At 38.4% G+C, this 25,440-nt stretch overlaps 2 protein-coding genes across 5 annotated transcripts; both read left to right on the plus strand.

Annotated features, from left to right (window-relative positions):
• The first annotated feature begins 610 nt into the window (after positions 1–610).
• Positions 611–10,410, plus strand: LOC111585930 (histone-lysine N-methyltransferase SETDB1-A-like). 3 transcript variants are annotated; one of them, XM_023295579.3, is made up of 10 exons: positions 611–739; positions 2,242–2,416; positions 3,865–3,980; positions 4,534–5,151; positions 6,590–6,823; positions 7,404–7,602; positions 7,706–7,779; positions 9,308–9,498; positions 9,614–9,721; positions 9,854–10,410. In XM_023295579.3, exons 1-10 carry the CDS (start codon positions 727–729, stop codon positions 9,866–9,868), a joined length of 1,743 nt encoding a protein of 580 aa, XP_023151347.2. In that variant the 5' UTR covers positions 611–726; the 3' UTR covers positions 9,869–10,410. The 3 variants fall into 3 exon arrangements, with proteins under 3 accessions (XP_023151347.2, XP_054873539.1, XP_023151346.2); XM_055017564.1 differs by lacking the exon at positions 611–739 and adding an exon at positions 853–918; XM_023295578.3 differs by lacking the exon at positions 611–739 and adding an exon at positions 1,315–1,348.
• A 3,654-nt stretch (positions 10,411–14,064) lies between these two features.
• clk2a (CDC-like kinase 2a) lies at positions 14,065–24,467 on the plus strand. Of its 2 annotated transcripts, XM_023295572.3 has the most exons (13): positions 14,065–14,226; positions 15,254–15,453; positions 16,552–16,837; positions 17,994–18,084; positions 18,951–19,017; positions 19,725–19,841; positions 20,085–20,251; positions 20,878–20,972; positions 21,325–21,454; positions 22,111–22,193; positions 22,644–22,723; positions 22,844–22,934; positions 23,119–24,467. In XM_023295572.3, exons 2-13 carry the CDS (start codon positions 15,254–15,256, stop codon positions 23,302–23,304), a joined length of 1,593 nt encoding a protein of 530 aa, XP_023151340.1. In that variant the 5' UTR covers positions 14,065–14,226; the 3' UTR covers positions 23,305–24,467. The 2 variants fall into 2 exon arrangements, with proteins under 2 accessions (XP_023151340.1, XP_023151342.1); XM_023295574.3 differs by lacking the exons at positions 14,065–14,226; positions 15,254–15,453; positions 17,994–18,084 and having other exon boundaries at positions 16,696–16,837.
• Positions 24,468–25,440: the final 973 nt, after the last annotated feature.

A 25,440-nucleotide genomic window follows, 5' to 3' on the forward strand; every position in this document is an offset into this window, starting at 1 on the left:
GTGGAGCTGGGATGATCTGCTGGATGAGTTGGTTCAGGAACGCTGAGACAAGGAGGAACTTTGGCAGATTTACATTGCGAAAGTGTGGCGAAGTGAAAACACTGAGATTCAAAGCTCGTAGTTATCAAGAAATATTCATGCTGTCATAGTATTAAAGTTAACTTAAGAAGTCAAAGTAAAATATAGAAAAACAAAGCCCTAGCTTAGAAGAACATAAAAGAGCCCAATTTTTAGCCATTGTTTTGATCCTTTATAGAAACTTTTGGAGCCAAAATCAAATCAGCATCTAACCAGTCATGGATGTGTTTGTTCCGAGGGGTGGTGGTGTTGAGCTTCATGGTCCAGGAGAGGTCAGAGGCCAGGCACCTTTAGAACTTACTTTTCGTTTATTTCTTAATAAATAAATTTGCTTATTTCTTAATTTTATATATATATATATATATATATATATATATATATATATATATATATATATATATATATATATATATATATATATATATATATATATATATATATATATATATATATATATATATATATATATATATATATATATATATATGTGTGTGTAGTCGCATTGCTGTTTTAAATGAATTGGCCAGGAGGCAGTCACGCTGATCCCACTTGCGGACACAGGGGGCAGCAGTGAGCTTCGTACGACTTGATGCAGCAGTGACGGGCGAAGAGGAAGAAGAAGAGGAGGCAACACGAGAGCTCCTTGAAATGCAGCGGAAAGGTAAGATATTTGCTTTAATTAACATACTTTAAAGCAGTATATTCCCCTTTCGAAAATAACAATGAACGAGCAGCGAGCGAATCGTGTAGTAAACGTATCTCGGTTGTGTTTAGGCTGATAAAGAACAGCGCCAGAGCCGCTCAGTCGGAGCCAACGGTTGGTGTTATATGAGGGTCAAGGTCTGTTTTATTTTTTTTAGTAACTGCCCTTTTGTCTCTCAGATGGTGAAACCTTTAGCCTGGGGGACGTCTAAAACGTTTTTCAAAGGCCCCTTACTCTCTACAGTGTGTTTTGCTTTTCGTTCCATCTGATGGTCCCTGTGTAAAATGATGCTATGATTGAATTGAAGGCTTCAGATATGTAGCTTAGCTTAGCATAAACATTAACGGTTAAATCGACTAGTTGTCAACTATGAAATCAATCGCCAACTAATTTCAATGAAATGATTCTAAATTCTATCATTTAAGTTTCTTTTTTAGGGTTTTCTACTGTCTTCTCTGTAACAGTAAACTGAATATCTGTAGGCTGTGGACAAAACAAGACTTTTGTTTTCTTGAACTCTGGGAAACAAAGATCGACATTTTCCAGGAATGACAGTGAAACAGCCAGGTAACAAAATCTACCTGCCAGCCCTGTTAAAGCTGACAAATTCACACCTTCGCCCACACAAACTGCAATCATCTTCTCCTCCACAGAAATTGGTCTAAACTCCCTGTCCTGCTATTACATTTTTCTGCCTTTGACACCCAAGTTTTTTGCCGTTTCACATCCCCTTCTGTCGCACATCTCACAATCCTCAGCATGGCATCATCATCATTGTTTTACGTTAAAACATGACAGACACAAAAAACCAAAAAACTTTACCTTAACTTTTCACAAAGAAGAACTCTGAAGTCTTTGGCAGAGTCTGTGAGTCCACATTTTATAGGGATGGCCATAGAGTAGGGAGGGGCTTTATGTACATACAAGGGTGAATAGCAGTTAATTAATGGTTGCTAATCAGTGGCAGAGAGTAACACAACAAAGAACAAAATGTAATTTAATCAGGGGGTCTGGCAGAAAACAAAAGGTAAAGGATGAGAAGTCTGGCAAATAGCAAAGGTGCAACAACAATTTTCTTCATCACAGTCTTTCCTGCTTCCGGAGTGAGGATGCATGTGAAGAGTGAAGTGACATTATGGGCTACTAGGATTTATTCAGAGTCCAGTTTTTATTTTCTGAATTCATTGGTGAAATAATGGGAGTTTTTGATGGAATGTGAAGTGTTGCCGACCACAGAAGCTGGAAGGAGATCAGTGTTTTGCAGTTTATGGGCAACCGAGTTGATGCAACTGATAATGGGCCCTAGTTGGACTGCTTCTGTATGTGTCTTGGAGATTCCTCAAATAAATGGGTGGCCTACTAGCAGATACAAGAAGAAGATAATAAACTGCCTACAACAACAACAGAAAAAAGACAGAATAATTGACCCCATACTTTATTTATTTATTTATTTTTTGCAGTGGTTATGGAAGGGGATGTGATGGAGATGAGCAGAGACGAGCTCCAGAGCTGGATCAGAGACCAGGTGAAGCAGAATGAGCTGATCTCTCCAGATCTGCTGGAGAAATGCAGTCTGCTGGATTTGCTGCTGGAACGGAGGAAGAAGCAGGTGGCCAGCCTCGTGGAGCTCTGCGAGTGAGTCTTGTATCTACTTGAGTCCCTTATTTCTACCTCTTGTCAAAGAAAGCAGCAACATCTGACACTCCTGAAATAACAAAAAAAAACCTGCTTTAAACACATCTAACTGTATTCCTAAAACCAAACACTTTTTTCCCTTAATTTTGTAATTTAACCATCTAATACATGTCTGTGTAGTTTCTCATTCATCCAGGTCATGGTTGTCCAAAGTTGTTTAAATCAATCCAACTGGACTTGTCACTCCACTTTGACATGTCAAAGTGGAGAAGCTATCTCTGAACGGGGGGGTGGTCTGCGACATCATCTTTCACCATTTTACAATCAGGTCCTTTCAAAACTCCCCAAAAGAACTAGTCAGCAGAATGACTCAGGTGAGGTGGCTCATACTAACGAGCACCATTAGCATACGAGGGCTCGGTGAAACTCACATTTCAACGACCCCCTTTGTCACTCCCTGGCTCCCAACGACCATCGTTGAGGAGCCAGGTGGGCCTTGGCAATGGTCGTCGGAATGTGAATAACACTGACCACACCTCACAGAGGTTATAAGCTGAGGCAACATCAACCACCACCAGAACTGAAGAAGCCTCTTGGATGAGAGGTGAAACGTCTTCAAGGAACCTTCTTAAAGTCCAGTTGGATTGATTTAAACAACTTTGGACATCTAATACATGTCTTCCGTATTCATTGAGCCAGTCTAAAAAATGGTCAATTCATGTGGTCTGGATTTTTTCTTTTAATATATTCACTAAAAATAATACATTTTAAACCATAATTTGCAGAATATACAAATTACAAATATCAGTCTACTTGGAAACCATTAAAGTGTGCTATCTAGGGGCTGAACAGTTAATTGATTTCATATCAAAGTCACAATCTGAGCAGTGCAATTAGCAAATTATGTAAACTGCAGATTAGGATGTACATTATGCAGCATGTCTGTTAACCATTCAGCTTTTTAAACTGGGGCAACCAAAAGCTGCTTCCCAACTCAGAAACCAGCTCGAAAATCTACCGACAGATCCTGATTTCTTAATGATTACAGTGCAAGTGGGCCGAATCCTGCGTTATTTTCTGCTGTGTGGTCTTAAAGGTCTAAAACCAGTTACATCTTTGTGTCATAACTAAGAGAGTAAAATGTGTTTCTTGAGCTATAATGGAAGCTTCTACAAATGTTTAACTTTCTTTTCTGTCTTGTTAAATACTATTGTTCCATTTGCATTCCGAGGAATTTTTTTTTTGCCAAAAACCGAAATCGATTGTGTTAATAATGCAATGACAGACGTTGTTATATTGGTATTTTGGATTTGACACCCTCATTAAATGGTGAGAGGTTAGAAGTACAGTTTATTGATCCCTATCTGTTTAGTTGTTTATGTTTTGCCTGTTTACTTTTTTTTTTTTTTGCTTCATTCATGCTCTCTTTGTTGTCGATCATCATTCAGGTCTGTGGCAGCATGTGAAGAAACTGTGAAGAAACTGTACTCTTTGCTGGGATGGGAATACAGCGACACAGACTCTGATGGTGATGAGGATGATGATGACTCCAGAAGTACAAATTGTAAGACATAAATGGATTACAGGGGGTCCTCGAGTTACGTTGGAGTTCCATTCCTACGGTGTGATGCAAGTCCATTTTCACCATAAGCTGGAACTCCGGTGAAAATGTAAAGAAATCCGTTACATGCGTCACGATATGAGTTTACATATTTTTACAACTACAGTAACGTAAGCAGTCATTAGCTCACAGTGAAACACAAATCGGTAGGAAAGTACCAGCAAAAATGTAAACAAAGCCATGTTATAGTGCTGTGTGACTACTGTACATACAGTATTCGTGACGACGTATTTGTTCGCTCCGCTAGTTCCACTGAACCAGTTCCGACATATCGACGGAACGCCGTACGTTAAACCGAGGACTGGCCCATGATCAGTTCCGACGTAACAGCGAAATGACTTAAGTCGAGGATGTCGTAAACTGAGGACCTCCTGTACTCAATTAAAAAATATTCATTTGGTGTATTTGTGTCTTTTGATTCCTGTTATATTTCAGTTGGTCTTGTATTTGTTAGTTTAAAAACCACAATTTAAGCAGTGCTTTTTTTCCTTTGTAGGTCAAACACCATCATCACCAAGTGAGACTGATGACTCTCTAGACTACAGCCCTGCAAAATCTAATGGTCCTGCTCTTCTTGTACCACAATTAGAAGACAAGGACAGCCTGCGGAGAGATAATAGGAAAACAACCCATCACATTTTAATAAAAGAACTTAAGGTGGTCTTGACTAGATTACCTGCATCTACAATCGCTGATGCTCGACCAACGCCTCAGAGGCGCTGCAGTGAAGATGAATCTTTAAGCAGTGCTGAGTCAGATAACCTGTGGGAACCAGAAGGGGACTCAAGTGACTCAGATTTTAACATCTCAACTTTTAATGCTGGTTCAAACAAGAGGAGAAAAATAAATATAAGGAATGGAAAGTGTAATAGGAGTCATGTAGCACCCCAAGCAAGCACAAATTCTGGTACTAAGAGCAATAGAGCAGAGACGTCGACACCGACAACCACCAAAAATATCTGCGCTAAGAACAATGTAGCAGAAGCATCGACATCGCAAGCAAGTGCAAGTACAGATGCTAAAAGCAACACAACACCACCACCTGAAGGCAAGACAGATACCAATGCTAACAGTCAGGAGAAGAAAACATCGACAGTGCCAGCAAACACGAAGGGTAAGAACACGAACTACACATCATGTAAAATCACCCCTACCACTGTGAAACTTCATTGTTGCGTATATTTTTTTTCATAGTATTAGAAATTATACTTCGCTACTCTCATATAACCTCAGTCATGGAAAAAAAAATCCTTTTGTTTATATAGCACCAAATCACAAAATGTCACACTTTTAGTACTACAGTCAAGATCTTATACTATTATAGAGCGATACCTGAGAATTTCCTATGAGAAAGAAATGTGTTTATATTGTCATTTATATGTTTTTCTGCTGATGTAAAACCATAGTAGAGATCCTCAGCAAATTTATTTCGCTGCTTATATTTTCAACTATCTGTATTTTTTGGACAGGGGCTGCACAGTGGCGTAGTGGTTAGCACTTTCGCCTTGCAGCAAGAAGGTCCCTGGTTCGCGTCCCGGCTTTCCCGGGATCTTTCTGCATGGAGTTTGCATGTTCTCCCTGTGCATGCGTGGGTTTTCTCCGGGTACTCCGGCTTCCTCCCACAGTCCAAAAATATGCTGAGGTTGATTGATTATTCTAAATTGCCCGTAGGTGTGAATGTGAGAGTGCTTGTTTGTCTTTGTATGTAGCCCTGCGACAGACTGGTGACCTGTCTAGGGTGTCCCCTGCCTTCACCTGAGTCAGCTGGGATAGGCTCCAGCCCCCCCCGCGACCCTAGTGAGGATTAAGCGGTGTATAGATAATGGATGGATGGATGGATGGATGTATTTTTTGGCAGTTATATTAGTTGTTTATTGTATTTTAGAGAAGAAGACAGAGGCAAAGCAGATCATTTATGATTAACTAACAGTTTGCTATTTCAGTGTTTGTAACTTAAACTGGGAAAATGCAGCAGGGGCATGTCCATAATTAGACGCCTTTCCCCTACATTCATTTTCCTGAAGTTCATTAATGGGACTGAATCCTTGCAAATGCAAATATTGTACAATTTTCTTCACTGGTAAATGGCAGCATTATCAATTACATGAACTGAGGAACAATGGTTATTATTCTCCACGCTAATAGACCCCATCTTATCTTGAGTAAATTACATCTGGCCAGAAGCAAGCATCACAGAAGTCTTTGTCATGGTAGCCCGTTGCTAGCTAAACCTCCACAACACTCTGCTTGTCAACACAAAACTGCCCAGGCTGAAATTTTCCAATATTAGAACTTGCCATTGTGTATTGTAGAGTAGTCTTACAGTGCTAGAACAGATTCATATGCAGCTGACTTCATAGATCCCCCCTCCCCATTGCGGATGAGGCAACAGTGTACAGTTACATCGGAAGCATTTAAAGGCATAAATTGATTATTTTTATTGATAAAAACATCCTAAGATGTCATGTTAATACACAGAGTCGAGTTTTTAATGGGTTTAATCAATTATCAGAGAGTGAATTTTACATTAACATGTGCTGCTCATATTACAGTGACAGGAGGAACGACCACAACCGTACCAGTTCAGTCGTCCACAGCAGTCCCAGTCCAGTCGTCTACAACAGTCCCAGTTCAGTCGTCTACAACAGTACCACTTATGTGCCAGCCCGCTACTAAGACCCCTCCTAGCGTCCAACCAAAAGAGATCAGCGTGAACATGACTGTCCTAGCCAGAAAGAAGGTCTTGTGCTGGCAACGAGGGACAATTATGGAACTAATAACTAAGGGTAAGAATTTAAAAAGCACATTTATCTTCAGTGTGACAGCTATTTTATCAGCTGTACATGTTTATCACCGTTGTTCGGAATGTTTGTGTGACAATTTTTCATGCGTGGATAAATTAAAAACAGCTCATAAATCAAAGTATGTGTTCTCATACCGACTGTAAACAGAGCGACTGTTGTCGTCAGTTCCATAAATAGGATGTTCCAAATTTAACATGTTGTTTGTTATACTTGTAGGCCTATGATGTAGAATTCATTCACAGACTTTCAGACTTTGTGTGACTTTTAAGTGATTTGCCTTGCATACTCAGAGGCTCATGTAATTCAAGAGCCTCAGAAAAGAGAACTGTTTTTAAAAGTTTTATGACTTTTCTGTTGAAGAATTCAAAATACCAGTACTTGAATAAAGATATGGAGTGTGCCTATGGAAAGGTAATCAAGGATGTGGCCTTGATTCACTTCTTGAATCACTTCTCTTGTGATAAATAGATGTGGCATTAGTTAGAGAAACACATTCAGGAAATATGCTGCATGTTGAAGCTAATATGGCACAATTTGTTGTTTTTTTCCTCCTTTTTAACAGATGATAAGATGAAATACAAAGTAAATTTTGAAGAGAAGGGGAAGAGCCTAGTGTCTGGTCACCATGTTGCCCTTGACGACATGCCGAAGGTGGACCGGCTGTTCGTCGGTGCACGTGTGATTGTTAGGAGTCAAGTTGACGAGGCCGAGTTCTTGCCTGGTATCTTGGCGGAGATCCCCACCAGAAGAAACCGCATGAGGTGGGTTACTCACGATGGATACCTTTTTGTGATTTTGTTCAGATTATCCATTCAAAGCATGCATTTATTGAGTTTTCTGTATGTGTGTTTTATAATTGAACAGGTTCCTGGTGTTTATTGATGATCACACACCCATGTATGTTGGTTTACCTGTACTTCGTCTGGTGTACAAAGCATGTAAGTTCACATAAGGCCTGTTTTTTTTTCCCATCCAGACATAAGTTCATCTGTCTGAGTGATTAGGATGTATTTGGTTGAGCTGTTTCAGAAAACTGCTCCAGCTTAGATCAAAAAGTTTTGGCTGTAAAAGTAAAGGCAGTGGAGTAGAGGTATTCACAAGTTTACCCAAACCTTAGGAGCTGAGACCGGCTGTCCTAACAGGGCTCTAACATTACATTATTACATTTATTCATACATTTTGTTGTGATAGCTTTGAAATTCATTATTTAAGTTCACCTTTGAAATCAGCACTGATTGGTTCTGTGGGTTTCGATCCAGTATCTCTCCTAACTTTCTAATAGTAGACCAGTCTGTTTTGTATTCTGGTTGTATATTTTTTGTTTGTTTTTTAAGATTTGGGTGTGAATTTTTGGACCTGTGAAGACTTCTGCACTACAAGTCATATCATGTAAAAGGTTGTTGAGCGTGTTCATTTTTTGAGATAGAAAAACTACTTCTCTCCAATTAAGCTGTTTATTTTCTAAAATCGTCTTAAAAGAATCTTGTTTAAGGATCTTTTCTGCTTGGAACAGCCTCCCAGACAAGGATAAAGTTTGATATGAACACAACATTTTATACAGTATGGTGAAATGTGATTGATTGCAGAACACAAACATATAATTCAAATATTGAAATGTGATTGACTAAAGGTGGGGTTAACCGTGTTTTAGACTTAGCTCTCCCATTAGTTGGTGCACAGATACGTCTATATCTCTTGGAACATGATCCATCCAATCTCCAAGAACCGCAGTCTGTAAAAAGAACCTACTAGAACCCTCTTCCTGCTCTCTACCTGTCAATCTGTTCCTTGTTAGCTGTGATGTGATGCAGCTACTGGTGGTGTCTCAGGCAGGATGCAGGTGCCTCATAGGGAGGATTATTTTGGTTTCCACCCTTAAACAACCTTGAGTTAGCAGTTTCAGTGCAATTAGCTGTGACCTTATAAGGAAATAGGAATATACTGTGAAGCAAAGCCAAATCTCTCTTATCTTATCTTTCTTATGGCTTGTACATTTTCTCCTGTGTCCAAATCTCTTCCTTTTAAAAAAGATGTGTCAAAACCCAAACAACCAAGCTGTTTTACTGGGTCTATCACTGGAAGACAGTGTCTAAATTCTGAATTACTCCTTTAGGGCTCTAACTGGTTTATTTGTTTTATTTCCAATCGGTAAAGCAAGCATCAGTGATCTCAGCAAACTTATCTGAATCACTGACAAAATCTGAAAAGTGAGCAGAAGTTAAGAGGTCTGGAACTAAGTTAGAGTTCAGATCAAAGGAGTGAAAATATACCCAAGACTAGCCTTTTAATATTACTCTGGTTAAAGGGGTTCTGCCTAATTTCTTTCCACAAAATGGTCTTTGTTATCTTATACACAGCCCCTATGAAGAGCCTCCTAGTAAAGAGTTTATACTAATTTATGCAGTGGAAATCAAACTATTGTACCTGTTATCATAACACAAGTTTTTATGCCACTTTCTGTGACAGTGACAGACCCTTTGGAAGATATTAAAGACGAAAGCCACAGGTTTTTCATGCAGGAGTACATGAAGTCCTGGCCTTACCCGCCCCAGACCCAGTACAAGATTGGACAAACCATAAGTGTAGAACGTAACGGAGTCCAGCAGAAGTGTGAGGTCTTGTTGCTCGACTGCAGCTTGATTCAGGTTGTTTTTCAGGTCAGTACCGTTTTAACTTTCTAAACTGATTTCTTAATGTCTTTTCATGCTATTGTATATATTTAGATTATTTAGATTGCATGATTCCATTTAGTTTGTGTGTCGCCATGCTTAGGATGATCAGCATAAGGAGTGGCTCTACCGAGGCTCCATTCGCTTGGAACACATGGTTAATATGAGGGAGCACTTGGAGATGAAGAAAAAAAAAACAGCTCAGTTGATGGTAAGTTAAATCCATCCATCCATTTTGTTTTGCTTTTTCTCGGTCGGGTCGCTTGTGCTAAATAAAGAAGTTATTCAAGTTGTTTCAAATATCTCACATCTTCTCTGTACTTTCCTGTCTTGTGTACTCCAGGATCATAAAGACTGATGGAACCATGAATGTGAGGAGAACTGGATACAGCGTCCTGAGCTGTCAGTAGCCTTAAATTTTACTTGTGAGGTACATATCCTGAAAATAGTTCTACAGACTTTCTGTGGCTTCTGCCCTAGAGGTCTCTCAGTAGCCAATGTGACTGCCAGACTACAGATCCACTCCTGAGTGACGCAGCAATATCCCCTCAGATCAAACCTGCTGTGTCGTATCATGAGGGATTTTCAGTTTCTTCGGACCACTGTGTGTTATGACCTCCACACCAAAAACATCTCACAGCCCAGCGATGTTCCTTCAAGCTTGCGTGGGCCTTTTGAAATCCATTGACAGCACTGAGCTGACTGATGAGCAGAGTTAACTAGTAGACAGTTTTTTTTTGTTTTTTTTTTAAGGCTTCGCATGGAGTCATGGTTGAGACTCTCTCGTCCTACTGAAAATTCTGTCTTGTTGGAAAAAAAATGTCTTGAAACAGTCCAATACTGTAAATATGTGAATTTTATTGTCATTTTTGTGTTTTTTAATAAAGATATATTGTTTTATATTTGTCAAGCTTAGTTGAACTTGTTAACCCACAAATGTCAATGTTTGTATATACTGTATGTATATTTTTATTTTATTATTATTATTATTATTATTTTTTTAAATTTTAAGTTAGTTGAGAACTAATTCTCATTTTCAATAATGACCTGGTCGTTATATATGTAATCCACACAGGTTTCAGACCTGTTTTTGCAGGGAAAATATAGTAGGCCTGTGTGCTTGCGTCGGCATGGTGACAGTGTTGTGTATATCTGATGGAGGATCTCCACAAAGTTACATTTTTAACAAGTTTTAAGGCACACTTGGTGCTATACTTTTAAGCCCCGGTTTGTTTGACTATTTTCATCAGGTGCAAGATTATTGCAATCGGACGTTTGGATTTTAAGTTTTAATCTTTTGAAGGACGACGAACAAGCTGGAGGCCTACTGTGGCAGTATCCCAGAAACCATGCATTCTCTTAACACTGAAAAAATAATAAAACCAGTCCATAACAAAATTAGGATCATAAAGGTGAATTGGGCATGGATAAAATATTTTTAAAAGTTTATGGTGCTGCAGCAAGAAGGGTTTGGTAAATAAAGTATAGGGTTAGGCTAACCCTATAAAAGCAAAGTTATCATTATTATTAAATAAGAATGTTAGGCATAATGAAAGAAAAATACACTTTTTTAAAATTTCATTTGTAAAAGGCAGAGATCCCTGTGACTGCAATCGTTTGGCCATGTGAATTTTGGTGTAGATTGAAAAAAATTTTACTGTTCTGCCCAATAAAATGCTAAACTTTTACCTATTTTAATTGGAATCATTGACATTTAAAATGACTTAAATTTATTGTTGCTTTTTGTGAGGGTTATATTCAACCAGACCTATTAAGTACTACAAATGTAAGTGAGCAAGGTGTTGATATGGTATAAACACTGGGTTTATCTTTAAGTTTTTCATGTGGACAAGACATTTTATCTTCCATCTCATTTAATCTGAATTCAGTTGTGAATTAGTTATATTACTGCACTGATGAATGGATATGTCAGTTGATCCCTTGTTTTACATAAATAAAATATAATTTTTTCATATTTATCAGAAAAGGCAGAAATACCCGTGATAGCAGTTGTTGGGCCGCATGCAAAGATCAAGTCAGAGAATTGAAATTGTGCTACCAAATATGATGTAAAAATATGTTTTTATTATAATTTGTAACTATAATGCAATAATAATAATGTAACTGAGAACATGGTTGAATTTATATAGTATAAATATTGGAGTGCTGTTTTTTTTCTCCTGCTTAATGAAATATGGGGCTCTCATTTTAATTTCCATCTCATTTATTCTGAAAAGTAAGTTCTGATTTAGTTATATCACTGCAGTGAAGACTGGATATGCTAGTTGCTTACTTGTTTCACTTAAACAAATAAAAAATATATAATGTTTTGCATTTTTTGGGAAAAGGCAGAAATACCCGAGGTATCAGTTGTGTGGCCACATGCGACAACTGATAAAACTGAAAATGTTCTCTCCAATATGATGCAAAAAATACATATCAGTCGAAACATTCTTGTTCAAGAAAACTAAAAAACATTTGGCGTGTACTTAAGAGATGCTGGAGATTTTTGTGTCAGAATTCAGATGGAATAATTTTAGTAAAGCTCCTAAATTTATGTGTAAATCCTCGGATAAAGTTTATCTTAGAAACACAATGTGGATGCACACACTGGGAATCTGCAGCGGGTATTACATGCTAAAAGTCTGGTAACAAAAAAACAGTTTGTTTTCAGACTGGCCTCACTTTATTAGGTAGCTGACAGTTGTCAAGCAGTAAAATGCAGCCATGCTTGCAGCAAAACCTCCTGCAGTACACAGCTTAAAAATGAATTCTTATGCAAATATTCCCCTGAAAAACTCAACACGGTCAAGGTGTGCAAATAAGAGGAGTTCACATCCAAATGACCTCTAAACTAGACAGCTGTCATTATCATGCTGTTGTGTAGAAGAGCATCTACTGTAGAAATGATCCAAGGACTACTGTCACATTTGATTCAAATAATAAATAATAAAGGACTATCTTATCTTAAATGTATATATTTTCTATAAAATCATATTTTATTAAAGTTACTGGTATTCAAAAGGACTCAGATTCATTAAATGTTTCTTTTTCTGACGGGTATGTTCAACCACACCTACCAAGTATTATAACTGTAATTATAACTATACATAAGAAAGAGGTTGAATTGAATAAAGTAAATATAAAAATAAGATAAGCTAGAGTTAATATCTGGGCTTATCTTTAATTTATTGTGTCATTTAATCTTAAAGTTTGTTTTGAATTAATCATCTCATTTTTTATAACTTCCTGTTACTTGCTTATTAGTATGGAGCAGTGAGTGTCTAATTAAAAAATAAATCTATAAAAGAATAGGCAAATACAAGTGGAAATACAAAGACAAATAAAATAAAATTAAAAATAAATGATGGTTCTATATAAAGAAATATTAATCAAAAAAAATTAATCCATAAAAGAAAAGGCTAATAAAAATTAAAATATAAAGACAAAAAAAATTAATTATTTAAAAAATAAGAATTTGACATTAAATGTCGCTTTAAAAGCAAAGGAAAAGCACATTTCTTATTCATTTGTCTTCATATTTCTTTTATTAGCTTTTTCTTTTATGGATTAAATTTTTGATTAATATTGCTTTATATTGCCACATTATTTTTTATTTTATTTATAAGCACATTTCTTCTTATTTTTATTTATTTATTTGCCTTTATATTTTTATTTTTATTAGCCTTTTCTTTTATGAATTCAGTTTTGCTTAATATTGCTTTATATTGCCCCATTATTTTTTTTTATTTTATTTATAAGCACATTTCTTCTTCTTTTTTAAAATTATTTTATTTATTTGTCTTTATGTTTTTCTTTTATTAGCATTTTCTTCTATGGATTCATTTTTTCATTAAAATTTCTTTATATAGCAATATTATTTATTTTTTATTTTATTTATAAGCACATTTCTTCTTATTTTTTTTAAATTATTTTTTATTTGTCTTTATATTTCTATTTTATTAACCTTTTCTTTTATGGATTAATTTTAATTTATTTGATTATTATTGCTCCATATTGACACATTATTTTTTAAATTTTATCTATCAGAACATTCCTTCTCATTAAAAAAATATTTATTTGTCTTTATATTTCTACTTTTATTAGCCTTTTCTTTCATGGATTCATTTTTCGATTAATATTTATTTATATAGGCAAAATTATTTATTTTATTTTTTATTTTTTTTATTCGTCTTTATATTTCCACTTTTATTTGCTTATTATTTTTGTAAGTTGGCACTCTCATTGCTCCATATATTAGACACGATTTAAAAAAAAATAATAATGGTAAACCAAAGCTATGAGAGGATTCAAAATTTTTTTGAGTCACTGTGTAAAAATTATGGTAATTCTGAGAATAAGCGTTGAAATACATTCGAAATATGAATGCCTAAAATTGAGACGTTAACTTGAACCTTGACAAATATTTTTAGATGCATTGTTTATTATACTGCTGCAGGTTTTGGGTAGCTGCTTCACTAGTTTACCTGTGGTTGTGTTCATACTGGACTGGCAGCATTTCAGCGCAAGGAGGCGTTACGAGCTCTAGTCTGAACCAGAACTAGCTGTATTGGGCAGACAGAAAAAAAAACCCCTGGCTGCTTGATAGCAACCGAGCCTTGAAACGTCGGGCTAGCAAGAAGATATAGGATTAAAAACTGGAACGCCACCACGGATTTTTTGTGGGACAAACGCACAGGCCTCGCTGCTAAAACGGTAAACGTTATTTTTTCAGCTCACAGGGCGACGTTTGGGTCCGTACGACAGCTAGCACAAGTAGCCGTTTAGCCCACAGCTAAGCTAAGATGGCGGTCAAATTATTTACATTAGCTAGTTGCTAGCAGCCAATGCTAACCTACTAGTACGTCGCTCGTTTATCGGTTAGCTGTGGTCCAGCTCGAAACTGTTTTTTAATGTTCGTTAGCGTGTTTGAGTTCGAAAGAGTTGCGGTACTTAATGTGGTGGTGTTTGCTGACATTAACGACGCCAACGGTTAATTTTTACTAACGATAATGCGGGTGTTGCATTGCTTTTACACGGTCGGAGAAGAAAGCAGCAAGCCAGAAAAAAAGCTCAGGGGAAGCTTGATGAGCAGTTATTTTATAAACCTGAAATGCTGTTATGAATGTTCTCTTATTAGTGTTTAACTGAAATTGTATGATGTTGTAGTTACTATCAAGGCAGTTTGTTGTTTACAGTCGTTTGAAGCACCACTGTATTCGGGTTAGAGGGTTGTTAGTTGTTTAATAGGATCATGCAACAGGGTTATAAAAGTATATCCCCCGATTTGAAGCGATATTCTCTGTCCGCATGTCAGCAGGCCTGCTCCAACAGTTGTCTAACTGCAACTATTTATTGCCCAGATTTACAGGCTCCAGGCTGCATGCTTCATCTTGATGTCACGTCAAAGTTGCATTTGCATTCCACATTGGGGTCAGTGAGGGATGTCAATAATGGATAGATAGATACTTTATTAATCCCGTGGGAAATTGACATGTTTCAAGATGATTATTCAGTTAATTGTGGAGTACAACTGCCCCTCTTCCTGAGTCTCACAAATCACTTGAGTCTGGCAGTAGTGAACAGCTGTTCCTCTAATGAAAAATGTGATCGAGTTCCTTGTAGATTGAGTGCACTAAACATTTATTAAACTTCAAATGTGTTTTTGCACCACCTATGTTTGAAGCACTGACTTTATTTTATTCTTTGGAGAAATCACAATAATGTTTTGTATGTCCTCCAGATGCCTCACAATAGACGGTACTCGTCTTCAGACAGAGACAGTCGAAGCAGCTACCAAGACCGCTACAGAGACAGAGACAGAGGGCGAAGACATCGGCACAGAAGATCGCCTACTTACTCCTCCAGCAGCGACAGAGAGAGAGACCGAGACAGAAGGGGACGGGGACACAGACAAGAAGGAAGTTATGCACGCTCAAGGAGGTATGTTCATGCAGAATGGGAATGGGTTTTTTTTTTAGGTTGTCACTAGGGCTGAAAAGATTCCTCCGAGTCCAGTCCCAGACTCCATCCTATATGGACCCAGGCCGATAATCAATAAATTATAAGGGGATTTCAAATGTAATGGGACGCTCTTAATTTCAACTGGTGCAGCTTTTCTAATGTTTACGGCGTTTATCAGATCAGAGGCTGACCTATGAAGGCAGTTTAACATAGACTTTCTTTGTGACAAACAGGAGCGTTTAACCATCATTTGACTCATTTTCTGCACAAAATTAACCGATGGTGAACATGTTGTTTTAATAAAGAACCATGAGGAATATAAAAGTTTATGATGGTTAAAAGCTGCGACTGGAAATAATGTAAGACAGGAATGCTGGTAGAAAACTGTCAAACATGCGTTAATGTATTTATTTTACTTGATCAATGCAGCTGATTATTGAGAACAGAAATCTGCACAATAAAACTATCAAACTTCATTTATTCAAATGTGATATTGTATTCAAGTGCATGTAGGTCTGACACTGTCTCATAATGAAGGAAATCACTTTAATTCATGGCCAAATCAAAGTGAACCTAGAGTTACTGATTGAATATTCCGTGTAATAAAAACCAATAAACTAATCTTTTTTTTTTTTTAACTTCTGTTCTATCAGCGGCAGTAGCAGCAGTTTTAACGGACCAAACATAAAAACATATTTGTGTGGTTTCTGCATCAACTAAATACATGTAGGTTCCATGGCTTTGAGTTTTCGTTGAATACACTTGTAATATACTACATATGTACAATACACCTGTACTATACTATATATGTACAATACCGCAGATGTCCGCCTGTGTTCTGCCGGGACGGTTATTTCGGTTGCACTTCCACTTTTGATGCTGTAGCTTAATCCAATTACTCAATTAATCGCCAGAATAATCGATAGAATACTCGATTACTAAAATTATCGATAGCTGCATCCCCAGTTCTTACACTATGAATGTATTTTACACTATCAGCACTTGAAATCCTATTTTTAAGTTTGGTTTGTTGGTGAGTCTTTAGGCTTGAATGTGTGCCTCTGCTCACTTATTCAGTCGCAGCTATGACAATCGCTCAACGGAACGCCGACCATTTGACCGGAGATACTGCGAGGGATACAGACGCTTGGATCAGAGCCGAGATCGAGACCGCGACAGAGAGAGGGAGCCACATGGAGCAGCCGAAAGTTACTATCCACGGGACTTCTCTCCAAACATGTACGACTACCGACGCGGCCGCGAGAGGGAGCGTGAGCGGGACGAGTCGTATCGGCGGAAAGGCAGCAGGCGTAAGCACAAACGAAGGCGGCGTAGAACCAGGTCCTATAGCCCATCCTCCTCGGTGAGTACAGCCAGACCTGAGATTGTGTTTTACCTCTCCTCTTCCTCTCTCTTTCCACCTCCTTTTTCTTTCACTCAGCTCTTTCTGTCTCTGTCTCTCCTTAACCACTTCCTTTTTACAGCCCCTGGACTTGGTAAGTAGTACAATCTTTATGATTTGTTTATGTTCTTTCAGAGGGATTTTTTTTGTTTGGTTGTTTGTTTGTTTGTTTAAGTGGGTTTGGTTAAATTGGCATTTTTTGGCAGAACAGTTTCATTTTTATGCAAACACTTTAGTGCATTATTGTTCAGTCATTAGTTCTTGTTGTTCATCACATACACACTTTGCTAACATTACCCTTTAAAAGTGTAGTTACACCTAGTCACACTTAATTCTGGTTTTCAGGGCACTGCCTTTCATAAATTTTGTCTTCCTTATTTCTTTTGAAAAAGCCAGAAATGTCTTTGTTAGCAGTTGTTTGGCCATGTGTAAATTTTAGTGAAGACTGACAGGAAAAAATGGAAATGTTCTACCAAACATGATGCAAAACTTAGATTTTCACTGAAATCATATTTTTATTATATGTTATTGGCATTTAAAATGACCTAGATTTCTGAAATGTTTCTTTTTGTGCTGGGTACGTTTAACCACACCTACTAAGTATTATACATGTAAGTGAGCAAGGAGTTGAATTTGATATCGTAAAAATATTGGGGTTATCTTTAGTCTTTTGTTTTCTGCTTGAAAACATTTGGTCCTGGCATTTTATCTTCCATCTTATTTATTCTAGGGCAGTTTTAAATTAGCTATGTTACTGTCTTAATTGGTTTTTGCGTTGATGAATGGATATGCCAGTTGCTTCCTTGTTTGTAAGCAGCTGTGGTTTAAAGGTAGAGGGGGGAGAGGAACAGAGGACAACATGTGATCTTTGACTTGTTCCCTTGCACTATATCCCTATCGTTATATATTTCCTTCACGTGGTGTCATGCGTGAATCGCCCCATGACCACGAAACCCACCTACAACCACAACTACATCAACTACAACCAACGCCACCCTCCTCCTCCCTCCTCATCTACCTGTGCCGCCCGACGCCATGGCTGCGGCTGCCCCTGAAACCCCCCTGTCCCCTCCGGTCGTGTTGTGACCTGCTGATGGTGGTTTGGGTGCGAAAACAGCGGAGCGACAGCCGGACGCGGGCACTGAGTGTGAGGGACGACGAGGAAGGGCACCTGATCTGTCGGAGTGGGGACGTCCTGCAAGAGAGATGTACTCACTGCCACTACTCTATCGTAACCCTTCTCCATATGAGTATTAAAGCATAGAGCATTTACATGACATGGGAGTGCCTGATGATGATGATGCCTTGCTAGAATGCTCTCCGCTCTAGCTGAAATAGCAGGGTGGACTGCAAAGAATGTTGAAGATTTTGAGAGGGACTTTAGATAAATTCTGCTTTTTTGTTTTAGGATTTTAAGCTGTGGAGCATTTGCTATGTTTCACAGGTTACTTGACTTTCCTAAACATAGAATCTCATTTGCAGCTGTTTGTTTCTGTTGTACTTTAGCTTTAATCTCAGTTACAGTTTTGAATCTGTAACTTAAGCTAGCTATTTCCCACAGTGAGGGTCTTAGGGGTTTTTTTTGTAGCAGGAAGCTCACATGCACATCATTTATTTCGTCATTTTTATTAGGATTAGCACACCCAGCACACATATAAACACTTTTACATTTCACACTTCCTCTAAGAATACATCATATGTCCTAGGAATACTAATCAGTTTTCATTTTTTCAGTTTTATACATTACACTTCACAGAGACGGCCACATCTCGAAAGGATGTGCCCTCATTTTCGATGACTGCAAATTGGTCGTCAAAGGAAGGGAGTGCTTTATGTTTGCCCCCTTATTTTGTATCCTAGTGCCGTTGATTCAGTCGTAGACTACCTCAAAGTGTTTTCAGCCTGCCAGATTGAATAGGCAGCGCTTTGAAAAAGGGGATGGGCGTTAGCAGGGATTCGCCTGTCTACACTTTTGTATTACGTATTCCTGCTGCGAGTCCACATGTCTAATGCTACTGTTCTTTCTTTCCCCACTCTCCTTCTCTCTTCCTTTTCTCTCTGTGTTGTGTTGCAGATGAGATTGTCAGCACTTTGGGAGAAGGCACCTTTGGGAGGGTGATGCAGTGCATTGACCATCGCAGGTGTGTGCCAACTTAAACTGAAAAAAACAACAGCTGTCAGCCTCTGGAGGTCTGATTTGCAAAACCCCTAGAAGGGAATAGTTGTTCAGTGATTTTTAGAAGCAAGCGTCTTTGCGTCACTCCTTGGGCCAAATAGGATTTGGATAAGAGCATTAAACACGGACTCTTGTTACTGTTATTTACTGCTTCCAGTCAGTGAAGTAGTCGTAAAAAGTACTCTGTCAAAGTTTCCATCTTTATTTCTGCTGCCTTTATTGATCACATGGTGCAGCATACTGCAGAGAAATCAGCTCTGCTGTACCTTATCCTTGTGTTACTCTGAGCCCCCATGAAAAGTGGACAGTTTTTGCCTCTTTCCTCGTGGCAGATTTTTTCTCTTGTGACAGAGCTTGAAATGTACGTCAAACGAGTCCATTTTCATGGTCAGTGCTGCTACATAATGACATTCAGTGATTCTTTACTAATGTTCTGGAGCTGCTGTCAGGAGTGTTTTCTATTTTCCCATCCTATAAATACCATGAATGTTAGAGTCTTTGCTCTTGTAGTAAGGCACATAGCTGTTATGTTTTATCTTGAACTAAACAGATCATGTTAGTTTGGTGTCTGGCCTTCAGTGTAACAGACAAGCATGTTTGGATTCTGCGTCTGTCTGCATCCTGACGTGACAAATACGTACCAAGTAATTTATGTTTTGTGTTTTGTTGCAGGGGAGGAGCCCATGTTGCTCTGAAAATTATCAAGAATGTGGAGAAATACAAGGAAGCAGCTCGCCTGGAGATTAATGTACTGGAGAAGATCAATGAAAAGGATCCTGACAACAAATTGTGAGTTCTGATTGAGTACTGTGCTACTGCTAAAAAATAGACAATTTATCCAAGCGTCATGACTGAAAGATTTACTAGTTCTGTGATTAAACATCACTTACCAAACTAGTTTTGCTCATTTCAGTGTGTTATAATCAGTTCCATTTAAACTAGGTTATTTCGCTTTTGTATCAGTGAAATTGTGTTGGCATAAATGATCTGCAACATTATTGCTAAACCTCCCATATTTTGCTTCTCTTGCAGCTTGTGTGTACAGATGTATGACTGGTTTGACTACCACGGTCACATGTGTATCTCATTTGAGCTTCTAGCTCTGAGCACTTTCGACTTTCTAAAGGAAAACAACTACCTGCCGTATTCAATTGGTCAAGTCAGACACATGGCCTACCAAATCTGTCTTGCTGTGAAGTGTAAGTTATTTTTATCGTATAAGAAATGTGTGGATAAGAGCCTTGGATAAACAGGATTGGTCTGTTACCTTTGAAGTTTTGCATTTTTATAATAATGTTTTTGGGTTTTTTTTTTTTACTTCATGTCGCTCAAAGTAGTTATCACACCCTCAGGCATTAATGTCTCTAAATCAGTTGCCTCCATGTGGAGCACTTGGAATAAAATCATTTGATGTTCGTATTAGACTACCTTAACCACATGGAGGCATTATAGCAAACTGGACTGTGACTGTTGGCTTATTAAGCGTATTAAGCTTCTTCATAGCAAAGTAAAGGTGTTTTAATCCTGACTGGGTCTATTAAGTTTGCCAGGTACTTTTTGTAAATGTCAGGATCAATACTGATTCCCTCCTTTTTACTATTGTAATTGTTGTTCTAATGGTCTTATTTATTGGACTGCTGTTTGTTTATCTACATAACATCATGATCATACATATTATCAGCATTATTTATAATATATTTAATCTGAAAACAAATATATGATTGGCACTAAGTGATTAGAAGATGGTTTATATAAAGTAGATTTGAATTAATTTACTGCCAAATGTGCAAGACTGAATAAACATTGTTTTTTTTTTCCTCCACAGTTCTCCATGACAATAAGCTGACACATACGGACCTGAAGCCTGAGAACATCCTGTTTGTTAACTCAGACTTTACAATGTCCTACAATGTAGAGAAGGTAAGAAAAATTAGAATGCAGAGGGTAAATATGAAAAACATTTTTTGTTGGTAGGTCCAAACTTGAACAGCCAATATTAATTTAAGATCACTCACCGGTTAGTGCCAAATAAAATTCACCAGATCTCTTGCAAGTGGAGGAAAATGATGCCACTAGATATTGCTTAATGTTCATATAAATAGATATGAAATACCCATAGTTGTTTAGTTGTATGGGGAATGCTGGCAACGTGAGACTGTTTATATATTGATCTACTATGAAAACATATTAGTAGTAGTCAACAGAGTTCTAACTAATCTTTTGTCATCAGAAAATCATTTTAAGCTGAAAAACTGTGCTGTCTTTCTTGCAGAAACGAGAGGAGCGGACTGTAAAGAGTACAGCAGTACGTGTGGTAGATTTTGGCAGTGCTACATTTGACCACGAGCACCACAGCACCATAGTGTCCACGCGGCATTATCGAGCTCCTGAGGTCATACTAGGTAGGAATGACTGTAGGTGGGGAGTTAGATGGGTGTGAATGATTTGCACCAATCTAAGGCCCAAATATTCAGCAGGAAAATCAATCTGGAGATGAACAGCTGCGCCTGTTTCAGCTGGCACGAGTCGGTCGTTCATACTTCACTCTTAAGATCAAAGATTTTTCTGGAAGTTTTGGATTGTGTTGTACAAGTTGAAACAAGTCTGGTTCAGCATCGGCATTTCAGCATCGCTGATGTCCCTGTTGAGAAAAATATCTAAAATACCTTCTTGTGCCAAAAAATGGATCATATCTCTGTGCTTCTGAATTGCTTTACATGTGTGATATATTCACATAAACACAGCGTCAACAGCATTACTCTAAGTCACTGTCTGGAAGCAGCAAGTGGGGCAGTAAATGGATTCTGGTTGTTTTGAGGTGCACAAATTAACATCATGCTTTTAGTGTCTATATAGCCACTCCCTGGGTTTTAATTATTATTGGAAATACACTGCATTCAAAATCTATACTTGAGTGCCTTTTGAAGCTAAAATCCTGAATCATTTGAATCATTTCATGTGACACCAGCAAGTATTAACCCAAATCTGGTGTAGTTTTCACGTATGATATATTTTCCTAAGTGTATTCATGGACACATACCATGTTTGTGTCTTTCAGAACTTGGCTGGAGTCATCCCTGTGATGTGTGGAGTATTGGCTGTATCCTGTTTGAGTACTACTTGGGCTTCACCTTGTTTCAGGTAAACAACGGTACATAAATAGCAAGTGTAGTAGTGCTGGGTAAATCCAGCAGTCAAGCTGTCTGTCAACCTGAAAAATCATTAAAGTCAATAAAAAGTCACACTCTTCTGGAGACGCTTAGCGCTTGGGAGTGGTTTGGAGGTGCAGCTATTTTTTTCAGCTGAGACACTTTGTTTAGTTTGCTGCAGAGTGTGCAGAAATAATGTGTTGCAAATACCGATCAGGTGACTCAGCTGATTGCTGCTTACCTGATAGACCCATATTGACCTAAATGTTTCTCCAAGCATTATTTTTTATAATGTGGTGGTAACATGGATATTTAGAGACCACCTTCATTCACTTTTCTTCATTGTTGCATAGCAGTTTTTCAGTACTTAGACAAGTTTATTATTTATATTCTGTATGTCTCTCTTTCCCACTGAATCATGGTTGGTTTGTATTTCCCTTAGACTCATGACAACAGGGAGCATTTGGCTATGATGGAGAGAATCCTGGGACCAGTGCCCTCGAGGATGATTCGTAAGACCAGGTATAAACACCTTCCACAAACAGATAAAAATGCTAACAGGCTGCACGTGAAATCACCTTTATATGGAAACCAACATGCACATGCCGTACGCTGCTGACACTGACTGTCTTCTACCCTCAGGAAGCAGAAATATTTCTATCGTGGCCGTCTGGATTGGGATGAGAGCTCCTCGGCAGGGAAATATGTCAGAGAAAACTGCAAGCCCTTGCGGGTAAGATAAGTGGGAGAGGAATGAAAATGATTATTAGCCGTGCCTGAATCTGATAATAATGCATTGTACTGAAGCAACAATGGTGTCTTTTGTTTTGTACTGGAGTTTCTCTCTGAACAGTCTCTAAACATTCGTGCTCATTTGTTCCTTTCCTTGTTGTTTCCCTATCGGTCTGTTCCATCAGCGGTATCTGCTGTCAGAGGCAGAGGAGCACCACCAGTTGTTTGACCTCATTGAAAGCATGTTGGAGTATGAGCCTTCCAAGAGGCTGGTGCTGGCCGACTCCCTCAAACACCCTTTCTTCGAGAACGGGGGCAGTGAGGCAACAGGCAGCAAGACCTGGGAGGGTAACCGGGACATCAGCCGGTGACCCACGAGACTCCAAAGACAGTGACAGAGGAGATCAAGTCCTTTCTATGTGGAGCAGCTGAGCTGTTGAATAAATCCGAGGCCTCAGAGGTTTTCCGTTTGTCATTAAAGCATGGACCCCTAAACTTCTTGCTCCTCTACCTTGCCCCTCTGACGTCCACCACTGCAGCCACAAGAGACCAAAATATAAACCACTGAAGACTGGAAAAGAGGCAGATGAATCTTTTCTAGTGGTCACTGCCTCGGTAGAGGCAAAGAAATCTTAAATGGAAGATTGTTTATATCCAAAGTAGCCCTCTATGCAGCTCCTGTCTTCCTTTTGACTTCTGAACCAACTTCCCTCCTTCCGTCCGTCCATCTGTAGTTTTCATCAGCATGTAAAGAAAGAAATAGTTCACTTCTCTAAGGTAATAAGCACTACTACAGCCAGTCATAAAAGAACCACTCAGTTTTGGGGAAGGACTGTCTTCCGATTCTGAAATCCAAGGAAAGGGTAAAAAGGAGATAGAGCTGTATATGCAGCGCAAGTCCTCACCCACATAGTTTGAAACATGAAGACATGCAAGGTATTCTATTATTCTAACATCAGGTCATTGGAATTGAATATCATATTTCTTTGGAAATTGCAAGTATCTCCAGCAGAGACCACTGTCTCAAGGTTTTGTTTACGTTGTCATGTGAGCACTTGCATAAGATTTTTCATGTTTCTTATTTTATGTATAAAAAGAATTTCCCATATATGGAGATCTCCGGTCGGTGGGCCTGTTGTTATTCGCCAGTGAGATGATAATGGTGACGACACTCCAGTCACACAGGCCTCTCTGGCCTGTCTTATTGATAAATATATACGTTAATGTTTTGCAATGCTTTCTGGGTGTGAGTGTCTGTGTGTGTGCATGTTGGGGTGTGGATGGAGTGGGTGACACGTTCATGTCTTGTTCATTGGTTTAGTTAAGCATTAGTCATGGGAACATTCTCGTACATTTTAACACAAGAAACTGCCTTTTCCATGTTTGACGTGGTCAGACCTGAAGTCTCCATTGAGGTTAAGCACACAGCTCCTGTTGAAGGTATTTATTATGAGTTCTAATAGGTCATAGTCCCCACCGCCCACCTGTACATGACTTGTTTTTTTTGTATGAAATTAAAGCGTATAAAACTGTATATATGTATTATTGTGTAGAATTAAAGTCCTCCTAGCCAAAGGCTTATGGTGCTCTCAGTATCAGTTTGGGCCTCTGGTAGCTAAACGGAGGCGTTCTGTCTTTTAATAATACAACGTGTCTGAGTCCATCTCTTACCTCACTGTTGGGTGATGTGCATAGAGGTTACATCTGAGATGCTTGAGTGAACAAAAGGAATAGTGACTATAACTTTTATTTTTAAAGCAGGCCTTAAGAAACCTTACGAAACAAAAAAAAAAAACATTCATTCAAATTTGCCTGTAAACCTTTGGAAAGATGTCATCTGTTGCTAAGCATGCAGTTTAGTATATCACTGAGTCACAAACTGTCCTTATACATTTTGATTAGGCTTTTCAAAATTGGCTTTTTCACAGAATATAATTATTAAACTTTGATAGAATGATTTTCTAAAACCAAGTCGGTGCCTACCATTAGGCGTTCTTCAGGCAGTCACGTGTACCGCTATCTAATGCCTTCAACTACTAGTCCTATCGTGTTAGTTAATTCCTGCAGGAAACTAATCTCTCTTTCATTCCTTTCCAAAGTCTAAGCTCAGCTGCCACCGTGTCGAGACCGGAAAGAGACTGAAACACAGAAGATCTGCTGCAACAGGTGTGTCCATGCACGTGTAGGATTCACCATCTGTCGGTAATGTGCCAGTCTACTGTTGCTTCATTAACCTTCCTTTCTGTCCCCATTCCTTCTCCCTTAAATCCTGTCTGTGAAGGGGGCGTTTTCCTAGCTGCAGAGGCTCCAACTTTACTATCAGGACCCTGCTATACATCACCCCATACTCAAAAGTAATAAAATATATGTTAATAGAAATTGTAATTGATTAACCCAAATATTTAGGATTCAGAGGGGGGTGAAGGTTACTGAGCCAGATCAGTAACCTTCACTATGCAAATGCCAGTGCTTGCAGCTGAGGAGAATCAGAATCTTAGTGGTAGTTG

The sequence above is a fragment of the Amphiprion ocellaris genome, chromosome 15, assembly GCF_022539595.1.
Source record: "Amphiprion ocellaris isolate individual 3 ecotype Okinawa chromosome 15, ASM2253959v1, whole genome shotgun sequence".
Classification (NCBI taxonomy): domain Eukaryota; kingdom Metazoa; phylum Chordata; class Actinopteri; family Pomacentridae; genus Amphiprion; species Amphiprion ocellaris.

Bases quoted from the DNA above. Each gene is read 5' to 3' on its own strand.
- LOC111585930 (XM_023295578.3), top strand. The intron at 5,152-6,589 runs GTAAGAACACGA...CTCATATTACAG, and splicing joins AGTGCCAGCAAACACGAAGG to TGACAGGAGGAACGACCACA. The intron at 7,603-7,705 runs GTGGGTTACTCA...ATAATTGAACAG, and splicing joins ACCAGAAGAAACCGCATGAG to GTTCCTGGTGTTTATTGATG.
- clk2a (XM_023295572.3), top strand. From the start codon at position 15,254: ATGCCTCACAATAGACGGTACTCGTCTTCAGACAGAGACAGTCGAAGC. The intron at 21,455-22,110 runs GTAGGAATGACT...TGTGTCTTTCAG, and splicing joins AGCTCCTGAGGTCATACTAG to AACTTGGCTGGAGTCATCCC. The intron at 22,724-22,843 runs GTATAAACACCT...TTCTACCCTCAG, and splicing joins AGGATGATTCGTAAGACCAG to GAAGCAGAAATATTTCTATC.